The sequence below is a fragment of the Paroedura picta genome, chromosome 2, assembly GCF_049243985.1.
Source record: "Paroedura picta isolate Pp20150507F chromosome 2, Ppicta_v3.0, whole genome shotgun sequence".
Lineage (NCBI taxonomy): Eukaryota > Metazoa > Chordata > Lepidosauria > Squamata > Gekkonidae > Paroedura > Paroedura picta.
Genome location: NC_135370.1, coordinates 77,881,809 through 77,900,834, shown reverse-complemented (window position 1 = coordinate 77,900,834; position 19,026 = coordinate 77,881,809). Strand labels below are relative to the sequence as shown.

Below are 19,026 nucleotides of genomic sequence, written 5' to 3'. Positions count from 1 at the left end.
TCGGGCAATGGGGGAAGATCTGGGGCTGGCAGCAGACTGTTATTCCAAAGGGATTCAGGAAGGCTTCCTGCCACCAGGAGGGCAGCTATGCCAGCATCTGGGGGTTGGGGGCCACAGCCCTGGCCTTGCCCATGCCCACCTCTGAGTGTCCTGCTTGGTCAGCTGTGCCAGCAGCCAGGTGTTCGAGGTGGGGGAACAGCCTCGGCCTCACCTGCACCTGCCTCCAAGCCTCTTGCTTGAGTGGCAATGCCTAGAAATAGAAAAGTCTGGCTCAATGGTTTGAATATAACTATTATTTATTTGTTTGTTTGTTTATCATTCTACTTCCATCCCACCACTCCCAGACAAGCTGCCTTGTGGCGGCTCAGAAATAAAATAAATATAAACCCTCATAAAATACAATATATAAAACATGTAACACATAAAGCAGATAAAAACAAGATAGATGGCAGTCACAATAACCCACAATAGACCCCTTTTTCATCCATTCCTCTATTCCTCTATCCCCGGCTCTGCCCACCCGATATAAATCTGGGGCAATGGTAGCCCCCTAGGGGGAAGTACACATATGCCTGTGTATGTTTTAGTTCCTGGTCTATATACTATCACAGTAAACTAATTAAAGACCTCAGGGGAAAGGATGCACTAGGAGGAGAGCCAGTTTGGTGTAGTGGTTAGGAGTGTGGACTTCTAATCTGGTGAGCTGGGTTCAATTCTGCTTTCCTCCACATGCAGCCAGCTGGGGGACCTTGGGCTCGCCACAGAACTGAGAAAGCTGTTCTGACTGAGCAGTGATATCAGGGCTCTCTCAGCCTCACCCACCTCACAGGGTGTCTGTTGTGGGGAGAGGAAAGGGAAGGTGACTGTAAGCCTCTTTGAGACTCCTTCAGGTAGAGAAAAGCAGCTTATAAGAAACCCTTCTTCTTCTTCTTCTTCTAGTCTTGGCTGAACTGAAGAGGGGCCTCAATCTTATTGCCACGTGGCAATAAGGTAAAGTAGGGAAGAGAGTGACCACATTAGCTGAGCTGCTTGAGTCCTCACTCAGCCATAGAGGATGACTTTTGACTGGTTACTCTCAGTCTCAGGCTGTTGTGAGGTTAAGCTAAAGAATATAAGACCCACATATACCACTGTCAGCTCCTTGGAAGATGGTTTAAAAGAAATGTGATAGGGATTTACTTGAGTATTTATTTACAAATTCAATTAATAGGCCACCCAACTGCAGTAGAGAAGCACCCACCATTTAAAGAAAAATAATACTTTACTAAAAGCTTTACAATGAACAAGATCTTGACAGAGCATGGCAGTGAGGAACGTGTTATTTTGTCCCTATGCGATTCAACAGCTGTCCATGATACTACCAGGTGCCTTGCTTATAACAGCAATGTGGGACCTCATAGTTCTACCAGGTGGAGAAAAGTAGCCATGTCAACAACAGCAATTTTAACATACCATTCAAAGCAACAGTGATGTTTGTACCACGTGTACATTTGTGGAAATGCAACAGAACGTGGAAGAGAGTTCAAATGTGAGTTCTAGCCAACATGGGTTTTTCACACAAATTGGATAAAAATCTCATGTATAAAAATGTCCAGAATGCTGTTAAAATAAATTTTCATAGCAACATACCAAAGATTAACTATTTGTTTCTTTTTTCATAGTGGCAATGAGATGCATCTGGCACACACAGTCCAGACCAACCAATCCATCGCCTCCGAATTCATTTTCCAGGCATTCTCTACCATTCCGGAGATACAACGTCTTCTATTCACATTCTTCCTTCTGCTCTATCTCATAATTATCTTTGGCAATGTATCTATCATCTGGGTAGTCTGTACTGACCAATCTCTCCACACCCCGATGTATTTTTTCTTGGGTAACCTCTCTTTTCTAGAGATCTGTTACACCACTGTGGTAGTGCCTCAAATGCTGGCCAGTATTTTAGATGTCCACAGAACAATCCCCTTCGCAAACTGTGGTATCCAGATGTTCTTGTTTCTGGGACTAGGAGGTACTGACTGTTTCCTGTTGGCTGTAATGGCATATGACCGTTATGTGGCTATATGTCACCCACTCCGTTACACTCTGATCATGACTTGGCAAGTGCGCATATGGCTGGTTGTTGGCTCTGCAATGCTTGCCCTCACATTGTCACTGGAACTGACTGTGCTGATCTTCACCTTGCCATTTTGTGGTCACCAGCCTCAAATCAACCATTTCCTGTGTGACGTGCCTCCCGTGCTGCGTTTGGCATGTGCTGACACTCATATCCATCAGACTGTGTTGTATAGTGCTGGTATCCTGGTGTTAGCCATCCCCTTCCTTCTGATAAGCATTTCCTACATCTACATTGTGGCTGCCATCTCGCGGATCTCTTCTACAGCTGGTTGGTACCAGGCCTTCTCCACTTGTTCCTCCCATTTGACGGTGGTTATCTTGCAGTATGGCTGCTGCGCTCTTGTTTACTTGCGTCCCAGGTCAACATCATCTGAGGATGAGGACCAGAAACTTGCTCTCATATACACTTTTGTCACTCCACTGTTAAACCCTCTCATCTACAGCCTGAGGAACAAGGATGTCAAGCAGGCTTTGAAGAAGGTTGTGAAGAAGACTGCTGAATCATAGGCACACGAACATCTGATTACAACAATCATTTGTGGCATGATAAATCCTCACAGGATGTTTCATGATCTTTCATTAAGGTTTCTTCTCATGTATTTTCATATATTGTATTTTGATTGTTGCAATATGGTTAACTTATTCATTCTTTCTTCTAGAGTTTATTTTCTTCTAGAGTTGCAAGTAATAAATGTTGATAGTTTTATAATATGCTGATCCTGTTGATGTACAAAATCTGTTATTTGTAAATTTAAAATCTGTTATTTGTAATTTTAAGGGGCAGACATTACATTGACCATATTTGAAGTGCCTCCTAGGAGTAGTGTCAGGATCCATCTTCCACCCAAAATTAGAATGTATGACCACATCTCTAATATTGTGTGTTCTTCTCAATCCTATTACGGATGGAATATAATAACCAGGAAAATCACTTAATAAGTGCCAATATTGAACCTGGCATGTCAGATTAGAAGTCCGCCCTCCTAACCACTACACCAAACTGTCATTAAACTGTCATTAAAGAACTGTCATTAAAATTCTGTTTCCATATTCACTGAAGTTTGTTGGAAGATCCATATTTGAACATCTCAACAAATACCTAGAATGAAGACAACAGTGATTTATAATTCTGAATGGAATCTAAGTTTTGTCATTAATTATATTCTATAGAAGTAATGGTTATGATCTATTTCAGTGCATTTTTGAGGGGGCGTTAAAAACTACAGTACTGGGGGGGATCAGAAACAGATATGTAGAGGAAAGAGTTCCGATTTTGTCTATGACAAATTTATGTAAAGTTACACATTTTTGGCCCCAAAGGGCAAGAATGAAAACTGAAGCTCATCAGACTTAGAGCCTCTTGTGGGACAGAGTGGTAAGGCAGCAGTCTAAAAGCTTTGCCCATGAGGCTGGGAGTTCAATCCCAGCAGCCGGCTCAAGGTTGACTCAGCCTTCCATCCTTCCGAGGTCGGTAAAATGAGTACCCAGCTTGCTAGGGGGTAAACGGTAATGACTGGGGAAGGCACTGGCAAAGAACCCCATACTGAGTCTGCCATGAAAACGCTAGAGGGCATCACCCCAAGAGTCAGACATGACTCAGTGCTTGCACAGGGGATACCTTTACCTTTATGTTCAAATTGTTACAAATTCAAACTTATTGTGTTCTGTGTTCTATGAGCCGCAAGCTATAACTTTGCAAGCTACAAACGCTTATTGTAAACTGCCCTGAGCCACAAGGGAGGGCAGTATAGAAATGTAACTAACAAACAAACAAATTAAGTCCAATTGACCCAGAAATGACATGGACAAGTCAATGTGATGCTGGTTTTGGAGTTTCTACTCTCCAGACTAGAGTGTTACCCTGACATTCCCATGTCAATTCTTGGACATGCTAAAGTCACATAGGCATGTTGCTAAAAAGAAGTGCCATCTTCCTTGGGGGGGGGCACCACTCCCTCCCACTAGCCACTTCAAGTTAGCTAATGACACACACTGACCCATTATGCATGGCTGAAGCCATGCCAGGTTGCTGCTGGGCATTGCATCGAGGCAACATGCTCTGGTACTTCCCGCATGTGCACGGGGGAAGGAATCTCCCAGCATATGCAGATTGCCCCAGCATAGAATGATAGAACCATAGAATCATAGAATCATAGAGTTGGAAGGGGCCATACAGGCCATCTAGTCCAACCCCCTGCTCAACGCAGGATCAGCCCTAAGTATTCTGAAGCATCCAAGAAAAGTGTGTATCCAACCTTTGCTTGAAGACTGCCAGTGAGGGGGAGTTCACCACCTCCTTAGGCAGCCTATTCCACTGCTGAACTACTCTAACTGTGAAATTTTTTTCCTGATATCTATCCTATATCGTTGTACTTGTAGTTTAAACCCATTACTGCGTGTCCTCTCCTCTGCAGCCAACAGAAACAGCATCCTGCCCTCCTCCAAGTGACAACCTTTCAAATACTTAAAGAGGGCTATCATGTCCCCTCTCAACCTCCTTTTCTCCAGGCTGAACATTCCCAAGTCCCTGAACCTATCTTCATAGGGCTTGGTCCCTTGGACCTAGATCATCTTCGTTGCTCTCCTCTGTACCCTTTCAATTTTATCTACATCCTTTTTGAAGTGAGGCCTCGAGAACTGCACACAGTACTCCAGGTGTGGTCTGACCAGTGCAGTATACAATGGGACTATGACATCTTGTGATTTTGATGTGATGCCCCTGTTGATACAGCCCAAAATGGCATTCTCCTTTTTTACCGCTGCATCACACTGCCTCCTCATGTTTAGTTTACAATCCACAAGTACCCCAAGGTCTCGTTCACACACAGTGTTACCTAGAAGCGTATCCCCCATCCAGTAGGCATGCTTTTCATTTTTCTGACCCAGATGCAGAACTTTACACTTATCTTTATTAAATTGCATCTTGTTCTCATTTGCCCATTTTTCCATTGTGTTCAGATCTCATTGAACTCTGGCTCTATCTTCTGGAGTATTTGCCAGTCCTCCCAATTTGGTGTCATCTGCAAATTTGATGAGTAGTCCCTTTACCCCCTCATCTAGATCATTAATAAATATGTTAAAAAGTACCGGGCTGAGCACCGAGCCCTGAGGTACCCCGCTATTCACCTCTCTCCAGTCTGATGAAACACCATTGACAACAACTCTTTGAGTGCGGCTCTCTAACCAATTCCCTATCCACCTAACTATCTGAAAATCCAGATTGCAGTCCTTCAACTTATCCATCAGAACATCATGGGGAACCTTATCAAAAGCTTTACTAAAATCCAAGTAAATGACATCAACCGAATTTCCCTGATCCAGCAAACCTGTTACTTGGTCAAAAAAAGAAACCAGGTTGGTCTGACAGGACCTGTTGGAGACAAATCCATGCTGACTTCCTTGGATCATCAAATTGTCCTCCAGATGTTTGCAGATCGCTCCCTTTAATATCTGCTCCATTATCTTCCCCACAACAGAGGTCAGACTCACTAGTCTGTAGTTTCCCGGGTCATCCTTCCTCCCTTTTTTGAAGATCGGAATAACGTTTGCTCTTTTCCAGTCCTCCGGGACATCTCCAGTCCTTAAAGAGGTTCCGAAGATGATGGACAAGGGCTGTGCAAGTTCTCTGGAAAGTTCTTTGAGTACTCTCGGGTGCATTTCATCCGGACCAGGGGATTTGAACTCATCCAGTGCAGCTAAATGCCTCTTGACAACCTCTCTATCCATGTTAACCTGCCACCCAGACACTATCCTTTGGCTACTGCCATCTCTAGATGTGCCTAAACTATTTGACCTGTGGGAAAAAAACAGATGTAAAATAGGCACTAAGCCTTTCTGCTTTCTCTGCATCTTCCATTAGAGTTTATTCATCCGCACCCAACAGTGGGCCTATTGCCTCCTTTACTTTACGTTTGTTCCCCACATAACTGAAAAATCTTTTCTTGTTACAATGGGCTTCCCTGGCCAATCTTAGCTCACTCTCAGCTTTGACCTTTCTGATGATTGATCTACAGTGCCTAATAACCTGTAGGTACTCTTCTTTAGAGCTCTGTCCTTCCCTCCATTTCCTGAACATTTTCCTTTTCTTTCTTAGTTCCTCTTGAAGTTCTCTGTTCATCCAAATAGGCTTCTTAGAGCTCCTGCAGTGTTTTCATCTTTCTGGGATAGTCATTGATTGAGCGTGCAATAGCTCTTGTTTGAGTAGCGCCCACCCTTCACATGCTCCCTTCTCTTCCTGCATTCTCGTCCATGGTATGACACTCATCATGTCTCTGAGTTTATTAAAGTTTGCCCTACGAAAATCCAACATCCGCGTCTGGCTACAAGCTTCCTTGGCTCCCCATCTCAAAAGGAATTCTATGAGGACATGGTCACTTCCCCCTAGGATCCCCACCTCCTTCACCTCACCCACCAACTCTTGCCTGTTGGTCAGTATTAAGTCCAGTATGGCTGAACCTCTTGTTGGTTCATTTACCATTTGATAAATGAAATTGTCAGCCAGGCAGGTCAAAAAGTTGCATGACTGAGGATGCTTCGCAGAGTTTGTTTCCCAGCACACATCTGGGAAATTGAAGTCACCCATGATGACAAGGTCCTGCCGCTTGGATATTTTCTCAAGCTGCTCACAAAGTGAAGCATCCACATCCTCTCATTGGTCAGGCGGTCAGTAGCAGACACCAACCACCACACTGTTTGTTTTCCACTCACTTGTTTTCACCCAGATGCTTTCCACTGCAGATATGCTCTCATTCACTAGAATTTCCTGACAGGTAAGCCCTTTCCTCACATACAGTGCCATTCCTCCACCTCTTTGATCTATTCTGTTTTTTCTGAACAGTTCATATCCATCCACCATTACATTCCAGTCATGAGAATCATTCCACCAAGTTTCTGTGATGCCTACTAGATCATACCTTTCCATCAGCATGCGAAGTTCCAGCTCTTCCTTCTTATTGCTCATGCTTCGAGCGTTAGTATAAAGGCATCTGAATCCTTTTACTTTTGGTTCCCTATGAGCTGGCCTTGCCGGTTGGGCTGCCCCCGATCGTTCTCCTTCCTTACACTCCCTATGTTGATCGTCTCCTTCCCCTTGTGGCTTCAGTTTAAATCTCTCCTGATGAATCTCCCCAGGTTCTTGCCAAACACATTCTTCCCCAGCTTCGATAAGTGCAGTCCATCAGGTGCTAGTAGGCCTTCCTCAAGAAAGCCTATCCCATGGTCCCAGAAACCAAATCTCTCCTGCCAGCACCAACTACGCAGCTACTGATTCACCTCTATTATCTTCCTCTCCCAACGCATTCCTCTTCCCTTGACAGGCAAGATTGAAGAGAATACCACTTGTGCCCCCATTTGCTTGAGCTTCCTCCCCAGATATTGATAGTTTTTTTTAATAGGAGCGATGGTATTCATGGACATGTCATTAGTTCCCACATGGAACATCACAAATGGGTAGCGATCCATAGATTTGAGGAGTTTGGGCAGCCGTTCTGAAATGTCTTTAATTTTCGCCTTTGGCAAGGAACACACCTGTCAGGTTAGGGGGTCAGGCCCAGCCACATGGCAATCCATTCCTCTTAGCAGGGAGTCTCCAATTACCAGTACTCTCCTTTTTTTTTTTTCTTCTCAACTCCATTTCCTTCTATCCCCGTGGCCTCTTCACTTTGTCTTAGACTTTGTTTTGGGACCTCTTCCCTCGTTGACCCTTGCAACTCCTCTGCAAGGGCCTAAAATCTATTCTGGAGCTCCAAAGGCCCCGAGAATCATCTTGCTCTACGCCGTTGAGTCTTTTTCCGAACTGTCTGCAGAGGCTCTGTAGTGAGGTCAATCCCCTTATCTTCAGGACTGGTTGTATCCTCTTTATTCCGAGTTGCACAGCTCTGGTCTATGAGCTTCTCCCCTTTCTTAATTTGGGTCAGAGTAATAATGCTGTTTTTTAATCCCCTAATCCAGTGGTCCCCAACCTGCGGGCCGCGGCCCGGCGCCGGGCCGCAAATGCCATGGCGCCGGGCCGCGGCTCCCTCTCCCCCCCGCAGTAAAAAACTTCCCAGGCCGCAAGCTTGTGGCCCGGGAAACTTCTTACTGTGGGAGGGCGGGGAGAGGAAATCAGGGCCGGGCCACGCCCGCGTGGCCCGCGGGCGCGGCCCGACCCACGGGTGCGGCCCGATCCGCGGGCGTGGGCCGATCCGCGGGCGTGGCCCGCGTGGGTGCGGTCCCCGCGGGCGCGGCCCGATGCCCTGCCGGTCCCCAGCCTAATAAAGGTTGGGGACCACTGCCCTAATCCTTGCCTCCAAAAGTCTTACCAGCTTACACTTGGGGCAGATGTAGTCCATCTTGTCTTCTGGGAGGAAGGCAATCATGTCACACTCACTGCAGATGATGGGATGAGGGTCCTGGAAGTCCATTGTAACTTCTAGGCAGTGCAACTACTAGGGAAATATAATCTACTGATTCTAATTGCTTGGCTAAGAGCCTCAGACTAAGAGCTATTTGTCTCTCGCCCTTCGGCTTGTGCCAAAGGCTCACGCCTCTGGCAAGGAGCAGCCCTTTTTAATCCTCCCAGCAATCACCTCACCCAGTCACCACAATAGCCTCACCTGGTCAGCAGCAACACTCTCCAGTAGCTCTCTCCACGTGCTCTCAGTTGTCTGAGCTCTCAGCATAGCACATGCGAGCGCAAAACGCCAAGGCTGGAAAACCCAGTATGCTGCCCAGAGGCATCAGCAGTAGGAAGGAGCAGGGGCATGGGGCCCCCCACCACATGATGTCAGGGAGCGGCATGCTGCTCTCCCACCAAGGTGGGGGTGGGGGTGGGGGACTCCCCAACTAGCTCTGCAGCTCTGTGGAGCCACCAGGGATATGCGGTGTCCCTGCAGGGACACTATAGGTTGGGGGAAGACTGCTGATTATGTACGGTACTGGCTTGACCTAATCCCCACTGGCACCTACCGGGGTGTTGTGCCAGGCAAGGACTGGCATGGTGGCAGCGTCATACGCAATTGGGGCTGCCCTGCTGCCACCACCTCAGATTACCTGCCCCATGCATAATTTGTCACTGTATTACAATTTTATTCTATGTATTACTTTTTCAATTCCTAGCTCAACACCCACCACCAAAATTTCCATACCCAGTTTGCCCTGGCCCTGTTACTTCTGTCATATGAATGAATCATGGGAAGGAAACTCTGTTCTTCTCTTCAGCATTTTACCCTTTCCCAGTTCTATGTATCTGCCCTAGCCCTTTAAACTTAGATATCAACAGTAACAATATTTAATTAAAATACATGAGGTGATATGAGTGCATTACATCATACTTGAGAAAGGGATATGGGATCAGAAATACCAGCTGAAGTTTGGGAGGCCATTTAGGAAAAGCTTTAGTCCCACCTGATCCAAAAGTGGTTTTGTTAAATGTATTTATACAGCAAAATAAGAAATTGGCTCAAAAATCTTGAATGATTTTTTTCTTATTAGTAGGAAGATTCATCATGTCTTAACTTTTGAACTACACGATTAGAATTACAATTGATATGTGGTATGAGCAATTGTGGAATAATGTTTTGTGGGGGAAATAGCTCATCAAATTACAATAGTGATTAAGGTACAACTGTTTTCCAGTCTAAACAACTTGTCACCCTCCATTTATTAATAGGAACTAATGGAAAGATGTGCTGTAATAAGTAATGCATATACAGTTGAAAAAAATGGCAAAAGCATCTTGGTAAAACTGTAAAACAAATGATCAAATGTTTCTGTTTTTAATTTGATTTCTATTTTTGTTATGTTTTGTTAATGTATGGTTATATTTGCTATGTGAATGAAGAAAATGCCAATCCTTCAAAAACAGTATTTCTAAAATTACAACAATCTGAGAATTATGAGCTTCAGCTATAAGTCTGGGATCTCCATGGCTCGATTCCTGTGTTCTGAGTATCCAGAACATGGTTTTCACTGCATCTTGAGGACTGGATACCTATTATTAAAGTTGAATGAAAACGGCAGCTGCCAATAAGCCTCAAAACATCAGGTCTCTAGGAGCGCCTAAAACTGAAGGGCTACTAATTAAATTATAAAAGTTGGGAAGTATTGATTATAAATATCATTTTAGCTCAGATGAACTTATGAATCCCTGTATAGACTTCCTGTATAGACTGTATAGACTTCCTTTGAATCACAAACATGTTGATAATATACCTACAGGGAGTCTCCATTCAATCTTCAGTCCCCTTTCTGTTTCAGAAAAAATGATAGCCTGCTGCTATCTATAATGACCTCTTATTTTTCATTCTCATTTCTCTATAGGATGAAAGTTAGTTGTTTAGATGCATCCGGAGAATTCCACCAGGTGGCAGCCAGGACTGAAGAGGCCCTGACCCTGGTCGAGGCCAGGCAAGCTTCCCTGGGGCCAGGAATGACCAACAAGTTGGTACCCATAGAGTGCAAGACCCTGTGGGGATCATAGGTTGACAGGCAGTCCCTCAGATACGTGGGTCACAGACCACGCAATAGTCACCTCTAGACTTCTGCAAGTTGCTCTATGCAGGGATTCTCTTGAGACTGATCCGGAGATTTCAAGTAGTCCAAAATGTAGCTGTGCGAGTCCTCACAGGGACCCAGTGGAGGGCACATATGATATTGCTCCTTGCCCAACTGCATTGGCTCTGGACTGGAGGCCAGATTAGATTCAAAGTCTTGGTGTTGATCTTCAAAGTGCTAAACAGTCCGGGACAATAGTATTTGTTGGACCACGCCTCCTATTATGTTCCCAAAGAGCAGTACATCAGGTGAGGGTGATCTTAAAAATAGCTTTTCTAATAGTTAAAACTGTTGGAATATGCAAAATCTGTAGTGTACATGATCAACAGTAGATGAAGAATCCCCTGTAGGAGAGCATAGGGGAATATGTATATCTAGCATATTCAGATCAGAGGAACTTCCGGGTATTTTCAACTAATCGTCTGTGTCCAAATTGACTCAATTAGAGACTTCCATCTCCCTTGAACACACTTCCTCACTGATTCCTCCCACAACAATTAGTCAATTGGGACTCTCCCTTTCCCCTCTTCATGACAAAGTTCTTTCTCTTTTTAATATAAAGTTATATATTCTTTAAGTAGCTGGTGTTGTAGCCCTCCTTTGCATAGTTAAACTCTGCCAACAAAAGTATTCTTCCATTATGGGTTTCAGCTCTCATTACTGATAATTGGAACAGGAGGTTTACAATTAATTGTTCTTCCTGAAATCATTAATTACAAAAAGAAAAAACCTCTTTTCGCATCTGACATTATGAAAAAGAGAATAAGGCAGAAATATCTGACATCCCTTGCTAGGAATAACTGATGTTTCCTGAAAGGAAGCTAAATATTACCCTTGTACTGACTGGAGAAAGCTGATCTTTTATGCCACTGAAGTTTTGCAGAAGGCTCGGAGGGGAACGGCTCTATCCCTCTTCCCAGTTTTCAGAAAGCAACACAGACCCACCCAAGGATCTATGGCTACCCTGGATGGAAAACTCAGATGGGGCTGACAGAGGGAAGCGAACTATCCCTGAACAGGACCGCTAGTCCATTTCACTGCTAAGAAAAGTTGAAAAGGAACGATCCTCTTCCTCCTGAGTGACTGAGGGTAAGGAGACTCTCTTTTACTCTTTCTGCTAAGGTCTGATTATTATTACCTGGGCAGAGTAAAACAGCAGAAGCGATTAGTAATGCAAATGATGCAAGTCTGACTAATGTGGATTTTGTACGTGCATCCCAAACCTAGTTGAAGTAACAGCGGTTTAAAGTTTCCAGGGTGAAAGCAGCCCATGGAAGAAAAGGTCCTGGCCAGTTAAGCCTCAGGATAGACTGCCCCCAGGAGTGAAATGGACTGGGCAAGCTGGGTTTCAGACAGGAATGCTGGATGATGTGCATGCCGTGTGCAGCAATTTCTCCCACCACAAGACTGTGCCCTCCTGCCTGAGTGACTGAGAGCAGAGAAGGAAATGTTTCCGACAGAGCAGCCATAGGACCTTCCCTTGCAGAGCTAGCAGTCACTTCACTCAGATGCTGTAGAGATAGTACAACTTCTATATCTATAGAAATAAATAAGTCTTTAGGAACTGAGGGGGAGGAACTAGACTAGCTGTGAGAGAAACTGGGTTTGCCATTTTTTTTAAAGTCCCGGAGAAATAGAACTAATGTGTTCCAAAGAATAAGTGAATGGCTGTTTTTAAATCAAGAGAGTAGCCACAATAGCTGTGCTGCTTGAGTCCTCACTCAGCCATGAAGGGTGACTTTGGCCATCCACCTGCAGTGGAGAAGCACCCAACCTTTAAAGAAAATAATACTTTTCTAAAAGCTTTACAAGGAACAAAATGTTGACAGAGTATGGCAGTCAGGAACGTGCTTTTGTCATGTAGCTGTCCACGATACCACCAGGTGCCTTGCTTATAACAGCAACACTGGAGCTCATAGTTCTACCTGGTGGAGAAAGGGCCGTGTCAACAATGGCAATTTTAACATACTGTTCAAAGCAATAGTGATGTTTGTACCACACGTGAATTTGTGCAAATGGAACAGAATGTGGAAGAGATGGATGTCCTAGCTGATGTAGATTATACGCATATAAATGGATTAAAATCTCACGTATAAAAATAGCTAGAATGCAGTTAAAATTAATTTTCATAGCAATGTAAGTTTTATCCCCCCGTAATCAAAAAGTATACAGTGATTTACCAAAACAGTCTTGCTCTTGACTGATAACCATGTTTCTGCTGCTCTAAATTGGCTCTTTCCTGCAGATAACACACCAGGATGCTCAGAAGAGAAGGTGTTCAAGCCAATGTAGATTTTATAAGAAAAGATGTGTTTAGTTGTCCTCTAAACCTTAGGAAATAGCAAACTATATTATAGTTTAAATTATGCAGCTTTCATGCTGTCCAGAATACCAGAAATTCCCAAATCAAACTGAATCAAATCTGGAAAACCTAAAAATGAATGGTGGAGCAAGAGCTGATAAATTATGGCATAAGACAAGATTGCCAGCTTGTGGAATTTGATTATGATCCTGTTTCTTTTTTAAATTAGGAAATCCAAGTCATTGATTCCAGTGCCACGTTTGTGCAGCTGGCTACGAGGTCTTGTAACTGCCGAACAATTTATGCTTTATAGTGTATTTTTTCTGTCATCTTTTTTGTATGCCAATAAGGGTCTTTTGATTAATGTCAACACCAGCACCAACAGGAGTCCAATGTAGATTTCACAGGTAAGAATGTGTTCAGTTGTCCTTTCAACCTTAGGGAATAGCAACCTATATTTCTGTTTAAATTCGGGGGCTTTCATGGGCCCATTATGCACGGGCCATAATGCCCGCACTGGCGGTGGCAGCGCGGCAGGGAAAATCCCCGATAATGCACACCACTGCTGCCAGTGCGGGCACATCCTGGCCCAGGGCTACGGAAGGCCCGCGTTAAGCTAATGCTGGGGGCCAGCAGGAGCTGAGGCGGGCCAGCGCTGTGCATAGTCACCAGTGCCGGGTCTTTTGACTCGCCTTCAGGGACACCGCAGACCCCTGTGAGCTCCGTGGAGCCGCGGAGCTGGCAGGGGCAACCCCCTGCCCCCCCCAGAGTGTGTGGAGGGGGCTTGCCCCCCATTCCCCCTGGTCCCTCCCCATCTCCCCCCCCAAGATTGCCAGCTTGTGGAATTTGATTATGATCCTGTTTCTTTTTTAAATTAGGAAATCCAAGTCATTGATTCCAGTGCCACGTTTGTACAGCTGAGGCGGGCCGGCGCTGTGCATAATCACCAGTGACGGGTCTTTTGGCTCGCCCAGCCCCGACCTGCGGTATCCCTTCAGCGACACCGCACGCACCTGTGAGCTCCGTGGAGCCACGGAGCTGGCAGGGGCGACCCCCTGCCCCACCAGTGTGTGTGGAGGGGGGGCTTTCCCCCCATTCTCCCTGGCCCCTCCCCATCTCCCCCCCCCCTGCCTCTTTGCTTACCTCGGCTGGCAGCGATCCGGCCCTCCTAGCTCCAGCGCGTGTGCCTGATGCCCCGCCCCCTGCATACACGGGGAACGGAGGGGCATCGTGCCCCGCTGCAACATCATAGCGGCAGCACGGATTAGAAGGTCATGGTGTCCAGAGTGCCAGAAATGCCCAAACCTCTTCAAATTGAATCAAATCCCCCAATCTGGCAAGCCTAGGAAATGAATGGTGGAGCAAGAGCTGAGAAATCTGGGATAGAATCAGACAGGATTGCCAGCTTTTAGGATTTGATTATGAGCCTGTTTCTTTTTTTAATTTCAGAAAAGGATGCCTTATTCTTCCTGCTTGTTCAGCCCCATGTTTTGTAAACTGAAAACCAACAGTTAGCAACTCAAGAAGAAGGAAATTTGTATGTTAGGAAACTCTATGGAAATAAGTATCAGAGCAGTGAGGGGAAACATATAACAACATTAGGTGAGGTTTTATAGTCTTGTTCCTTCAGTGGACTTCAGTGTGTGAGGTGGGGGGGCAGTTTGAAAACAATACCATGACAACTTGAGGATGTTACAGTGCAAATTAGAGGGAGACGTCTAAAGATGACAAGTTAGATTTCATAGCTGAGTATCACATACCTAGAATCTGCTCAGACAGACAAATGTGAATTACTTACCAAAGATTAAGCATTTGTTTCTTTTTTTCATAGTGGCAATGAGATGCATATGGCACGCACAGTCCAGACCAACCAATCCATCGCCTCTGAATTCATCTTCCTGGCATTCTCCACCATTCCAGAGATACAACATCTTCTATTCACATTCTTCCTTCTACTCTATCTCACAATTATCTTTGGCAATGTATCTATCATCTGGGTAGTCTGCACTGACCAATCCCTCCATACCCCCATGTATTTCTTCTTAGGTAACCTCTCTTTTCTAGAGATCTGTTACACCACTGTGGTAGTGCCTCAAATGCTGGCCAGTATTTTAGATGTCCACAGAATAATCCCCTTCGCAAACTGTGGTATCCAGATGTTCTTGTTTCTGGGACTAGGAGGTACTGATTGTTTCTTGTTGGCTGTAATGGCATATGACCGGTATGTGGCTATCTGCCACCCACTCCGTTACACTCTGATCATGACCTGGCAGGTGTGTATATGGCTGGTTGTTGGCTCTGCAATGCTTGCCCTCACATTGTCACTGGAACTGACTGTGCTGATCTTCACCTTGCCATTCTGTGGTCACCAGCCTCAAATCAACCATTTCCTGTGTGACGTACCTCCCGTGCTGAGTTTGGCATGTGCTGACACTCATATCCATCAGACTGTGCTATACAGTGTTGGTATCATGGTGTTGGCTATCCCCTTCCTTCTGATAAGCATTTCCTACACCTACATTGTGGCTGCCATCTTGCAGATCTCTTCTACATCTGGTCGGCATCAGGCCTTCTCCACTTGTTCCTCCCATTTGACGGTGGTTATCTTGCAGTATGGCTGCTGTGCTCTTGTTTACTTGCGTCCCTGGTCAACATCTTCAGAGGATGAGAACTGGAAACTTGCACTAATATACACTTTTGTCACTCCGCTGTTAAACCCTCTCATCTACAGCCTGAGGAACAAGGATGTCAAGCAGGCTTTGAAGAAGGTTGTGAAGAAGACTGCTGAATCATAGGCCCATTAACATCTGATTACAAACAATCATTTGTGACATGGTAAAGTCCTCACAAAATGGCTCAATTTCCTTATTTGTCCTTACTGTAGATATCATCATCATTCCATATATAAAAAACGCAAGCCATGTGATTGCTCGGAGCAGGTGTGGGCTCTGTGTAATATCAGCATGATGGAGGATACCAGACCTCACGCCTGCTCTCCCCCACTCCTTTGCAGGCTCCCCTTACCAAGCATTACCTGCTTTAGTCAGTTAGTTGTCGCCAAAGAGCTGAGGCTCTGGATCAGCCATCTGGCAGCATATTTTCCCGTGTACTCTCCTCTGAGACACAGAGAGAGACAAAACCCTATAATGAAAGGCTAGGAGACTTGGAAATGTTCGGCCTGGAAATGAGAAGGTTGAAAGGGGACATGATTGCTGTCTAAGTATTTGAAAGGTTGTCACTTGGAGGAGGACAGGGAGTGGTTCCTTTTGGCAACAGAGGAACCTATAGTAATGGGTTTAAACTATAAGTAGAATGGTACTGGGTTGATATTGGGGGAAATTTCAGTAGTGGAATTGGCTGCCTAAGGAGGAGATGAGCTCTCCCTCACTGGCAGTCTTTAAGCAGCAGCTGGACAGACACTTATTATGGATGCTTTAGGCTGATGTTGAATTCAGCAGGGGGTTGAACTAGATGGCCTGTATGACCCTTCCAATTCTATAATATGAATTACAAACTACAGGATCAGTGTTGCATCACCAACTAGGAACCTTGCTTTGTAAATCTTAAATATGAATTAATGTTATTAAAACTTAAATATTGAATTACAAAGTTTTGCATAGCTGCCTGGCTGACAAAGGTAGTTATAATGCAGGGTAATTGGACCAGATATTCTTATATGGTCCCTGTTTGGCTAAGTGGTTAGAAGTTTTAGCCCAAGCATTACCATGTCTTGCTTCCTTTGGATGAAAGAATGCCAGAGACTCCTATTATAATATTTTTCTTTATTCACTGAAAATGTCTATCACTTTTGTGATGTATACTCAAAGTAGCTTCCCAATATACAAGTAATATTATAAACACTTTTAAAAACCTCAATAAAATCAAACAATCAGCTCAACCACAGGGCAATTGACAAAGATACTTTAAAATAATTTGGCCTTATAATTTTTCCTCCTGAAGATCACTGGAAATGACAGTTCCCGTGCTTTACGCAGCCCATTCTAAAATAGTGGTGCTGCAGCTGAAAAAGCCCAAGATGTCGTCTGCATACCGATGGAATTCCATGAATAACACACAGAATATATTTGGAGGCAAAGATTATCCCCTGCAACGCAGGTCTACTTCCATGTTTTCCCAAAAATAAGATACTGTCTTATATTTATTTTTTTCTCAATAAGGCACCCTATGGCTTATTTTCAGGAGATGTCTTATTTTTATTAAGTATGGTACAACAATCTACATTTATTCAAATAAATCTTCAAATAAATATTCAAATAAATAAGTCTTCTTCTACAACATCGTCATAACTCACAGTTCCTTTCTTGTACTCAACAGAATAACTCTTTTAGCACTCATCTTGTCTTGGGGAACAGAAATTCAGGAAAAGCGGAGATAGGCCAGCAAAGCTGATGTGTAAGGGCTGGCTTATTTATCAGGGATCCAGTGAGAACTGGATCCAATCCGCACAGTGGAGCTGGGACGATCTCTCTGGGCTCAATAGCAGACTGCTTGCTGAAGTTTCCCCCCCTATCCTCTGTTTGTGTGGGGTGAGAGAGACCCACAGACTGTTGCTGGTCAGTGCTGGGGAGCAGCAGCTTTACTCGTGTTTGTGGGGGGTGGGGTGAGAGAGACCGGGGCGGCCAGCACCGCAGCACAGAGGGGTGCTGATGCTGGCGGTGTGGGAACTCTGCGCCTGCGTGTGGGTGCTAGCTGGCACACCGGTGCCGGCGCCACTGCTCTGGCCTGCAGCACTGGTCTCCTCAGGTGTCCATGAGCACCAAAGCGGCTGAAGCACACTGGAGCTACCACAGACCCTACCACAGACTGTTGCTGGTTGGTGCTGGGAAAGAAAGAGCCACAGTGCTGAGTAAAACGGCAGCCACAGCTTTACTTCTTCCCCCTGAGGACACATTTTCGGGGTATGGCATATATTGTACAAATGCATAGAAATCCTGCTACAGCTTATTTTATGGGTATGTCCTATTTTGGGGAAAACACGGTACTCTGTATCAGATTCCAAGTAACATATAGGTGCTTTACTTCAGCCAACTGATGCCTTTCAGTAGCTGCTCCTCTCTGTATTGCACAGACCCACAGCCAATCAAGTAGGCTGTGGTCCCACCCCTGGTCACATCCCTCTCCAACTTCTTCCACGTGGAAGAGGTGCCAGCTTTCTCTACTGGATGATGAAAGGCAAGCCAGCCAGTGAGCACAAACTGGGAGGGGGCATGAGACTGCAGTTGTGGGGAGGGCTGCCAGCCAGACAGCAACTGGGACCTGGGAGGGAAGGGGGGATCCAGCCTTGGCCTCACTGCTGCATGAGGGGGCTCCGAGAGGCCAGGTGGCTGGTGAGTGGGAGCTGGGAGGGAGGGGGAATGAGCCCTGGCCTTGGCACCATAGGGGGCAGCCACCCTGGGGAGGCAGGGAAGAGGGCCTGGGAGGAAGGAGACCCCGTGACATCAGGTCTTGCTGCTGGCTGGCAGCCCACATGCACTCAGGCAGCTACCTGGGGCAGGGGGGCTATTGCCTGCCACCAGGAGGGCAGCTATGCCAGCATCTGGGGGTTGGGGGCCACAGCCCTGGCCTTGCCCATGCCCACCTCTGAGTGTCCTGCTTGGTCAGCTGTGCCAGCAGCCAGGTGTTCGAGGTGGGGGAACAGCCTCGGCCTCACCTGCACCTGCCTCCAAGCCTCTTGCTTGAGTGGCAATGCCTAGAAATAGAAAAGTCTGGCTCAATGGTTTGAATATAACTATTATTTATTTGTTTGTTTGTTTATCATTCTACTTCCATCCCACCACTCCCAGACAAGCTGCCTTGTGGCGGCTCAGAAATAAAATAAATATAAACCCTCATAAAATACAATATATAAAACATGTAACACATAAAGCAGATAAAAACAAGATAGATGGCAGTCACAATAACCCACAATAGACCCCTTTTTCATCCATTCCTCTATTCCTCTATCCCCGGCTCTGCCCACCCGATATAAATCTGGGGCAATGGTAGCCCCCTAGGGGGAAGTACACATATGCCTGTGTATGTTTTAGTTCCTGGTCTATATACTATCACAGTAA

The 19,026-nt window shown here is 45.4% G+C and overlaps 2 protein-coding genes across 2 annotated transcripts; both read left to right on the top strand.

Annotated features, from left to right (window-relative positions):
• Positions 1–1,671: 1,671 nt before the first annotated feature.
• On the top strand, positions 1,672–2,738 carry LOC143828908 (olfactory receptor 10Q1-like). Its single transcript, XM_077319072.1, has one exon. It carries the CDS (start codon positions 1,672–1,674, stop codon positions 2,623–2,625), a length of 954 nt encoding a protein of 317 aa, XP_077175187.1. The 3' UTR covers positions 2,626–2,738.
• A 12,055-nt stretch (positions 2,739–14,793) lies between these two features.
• LOC143828907 (olfactory receptor 10Q1-like) lies at positions 14,794–15,747 on the top strand. Its single transcript, XM_077319071.1, has one exon. The coding sequence runs from the start codon at positions 14,794–14,796 to the stop codon at positions 15,745–15,747; it is 954 nt and encodes a 317-aa protein (XP_077175186.1).
• Positions 15,748–19,026: the final 3,279 nt, after the last annotated feature.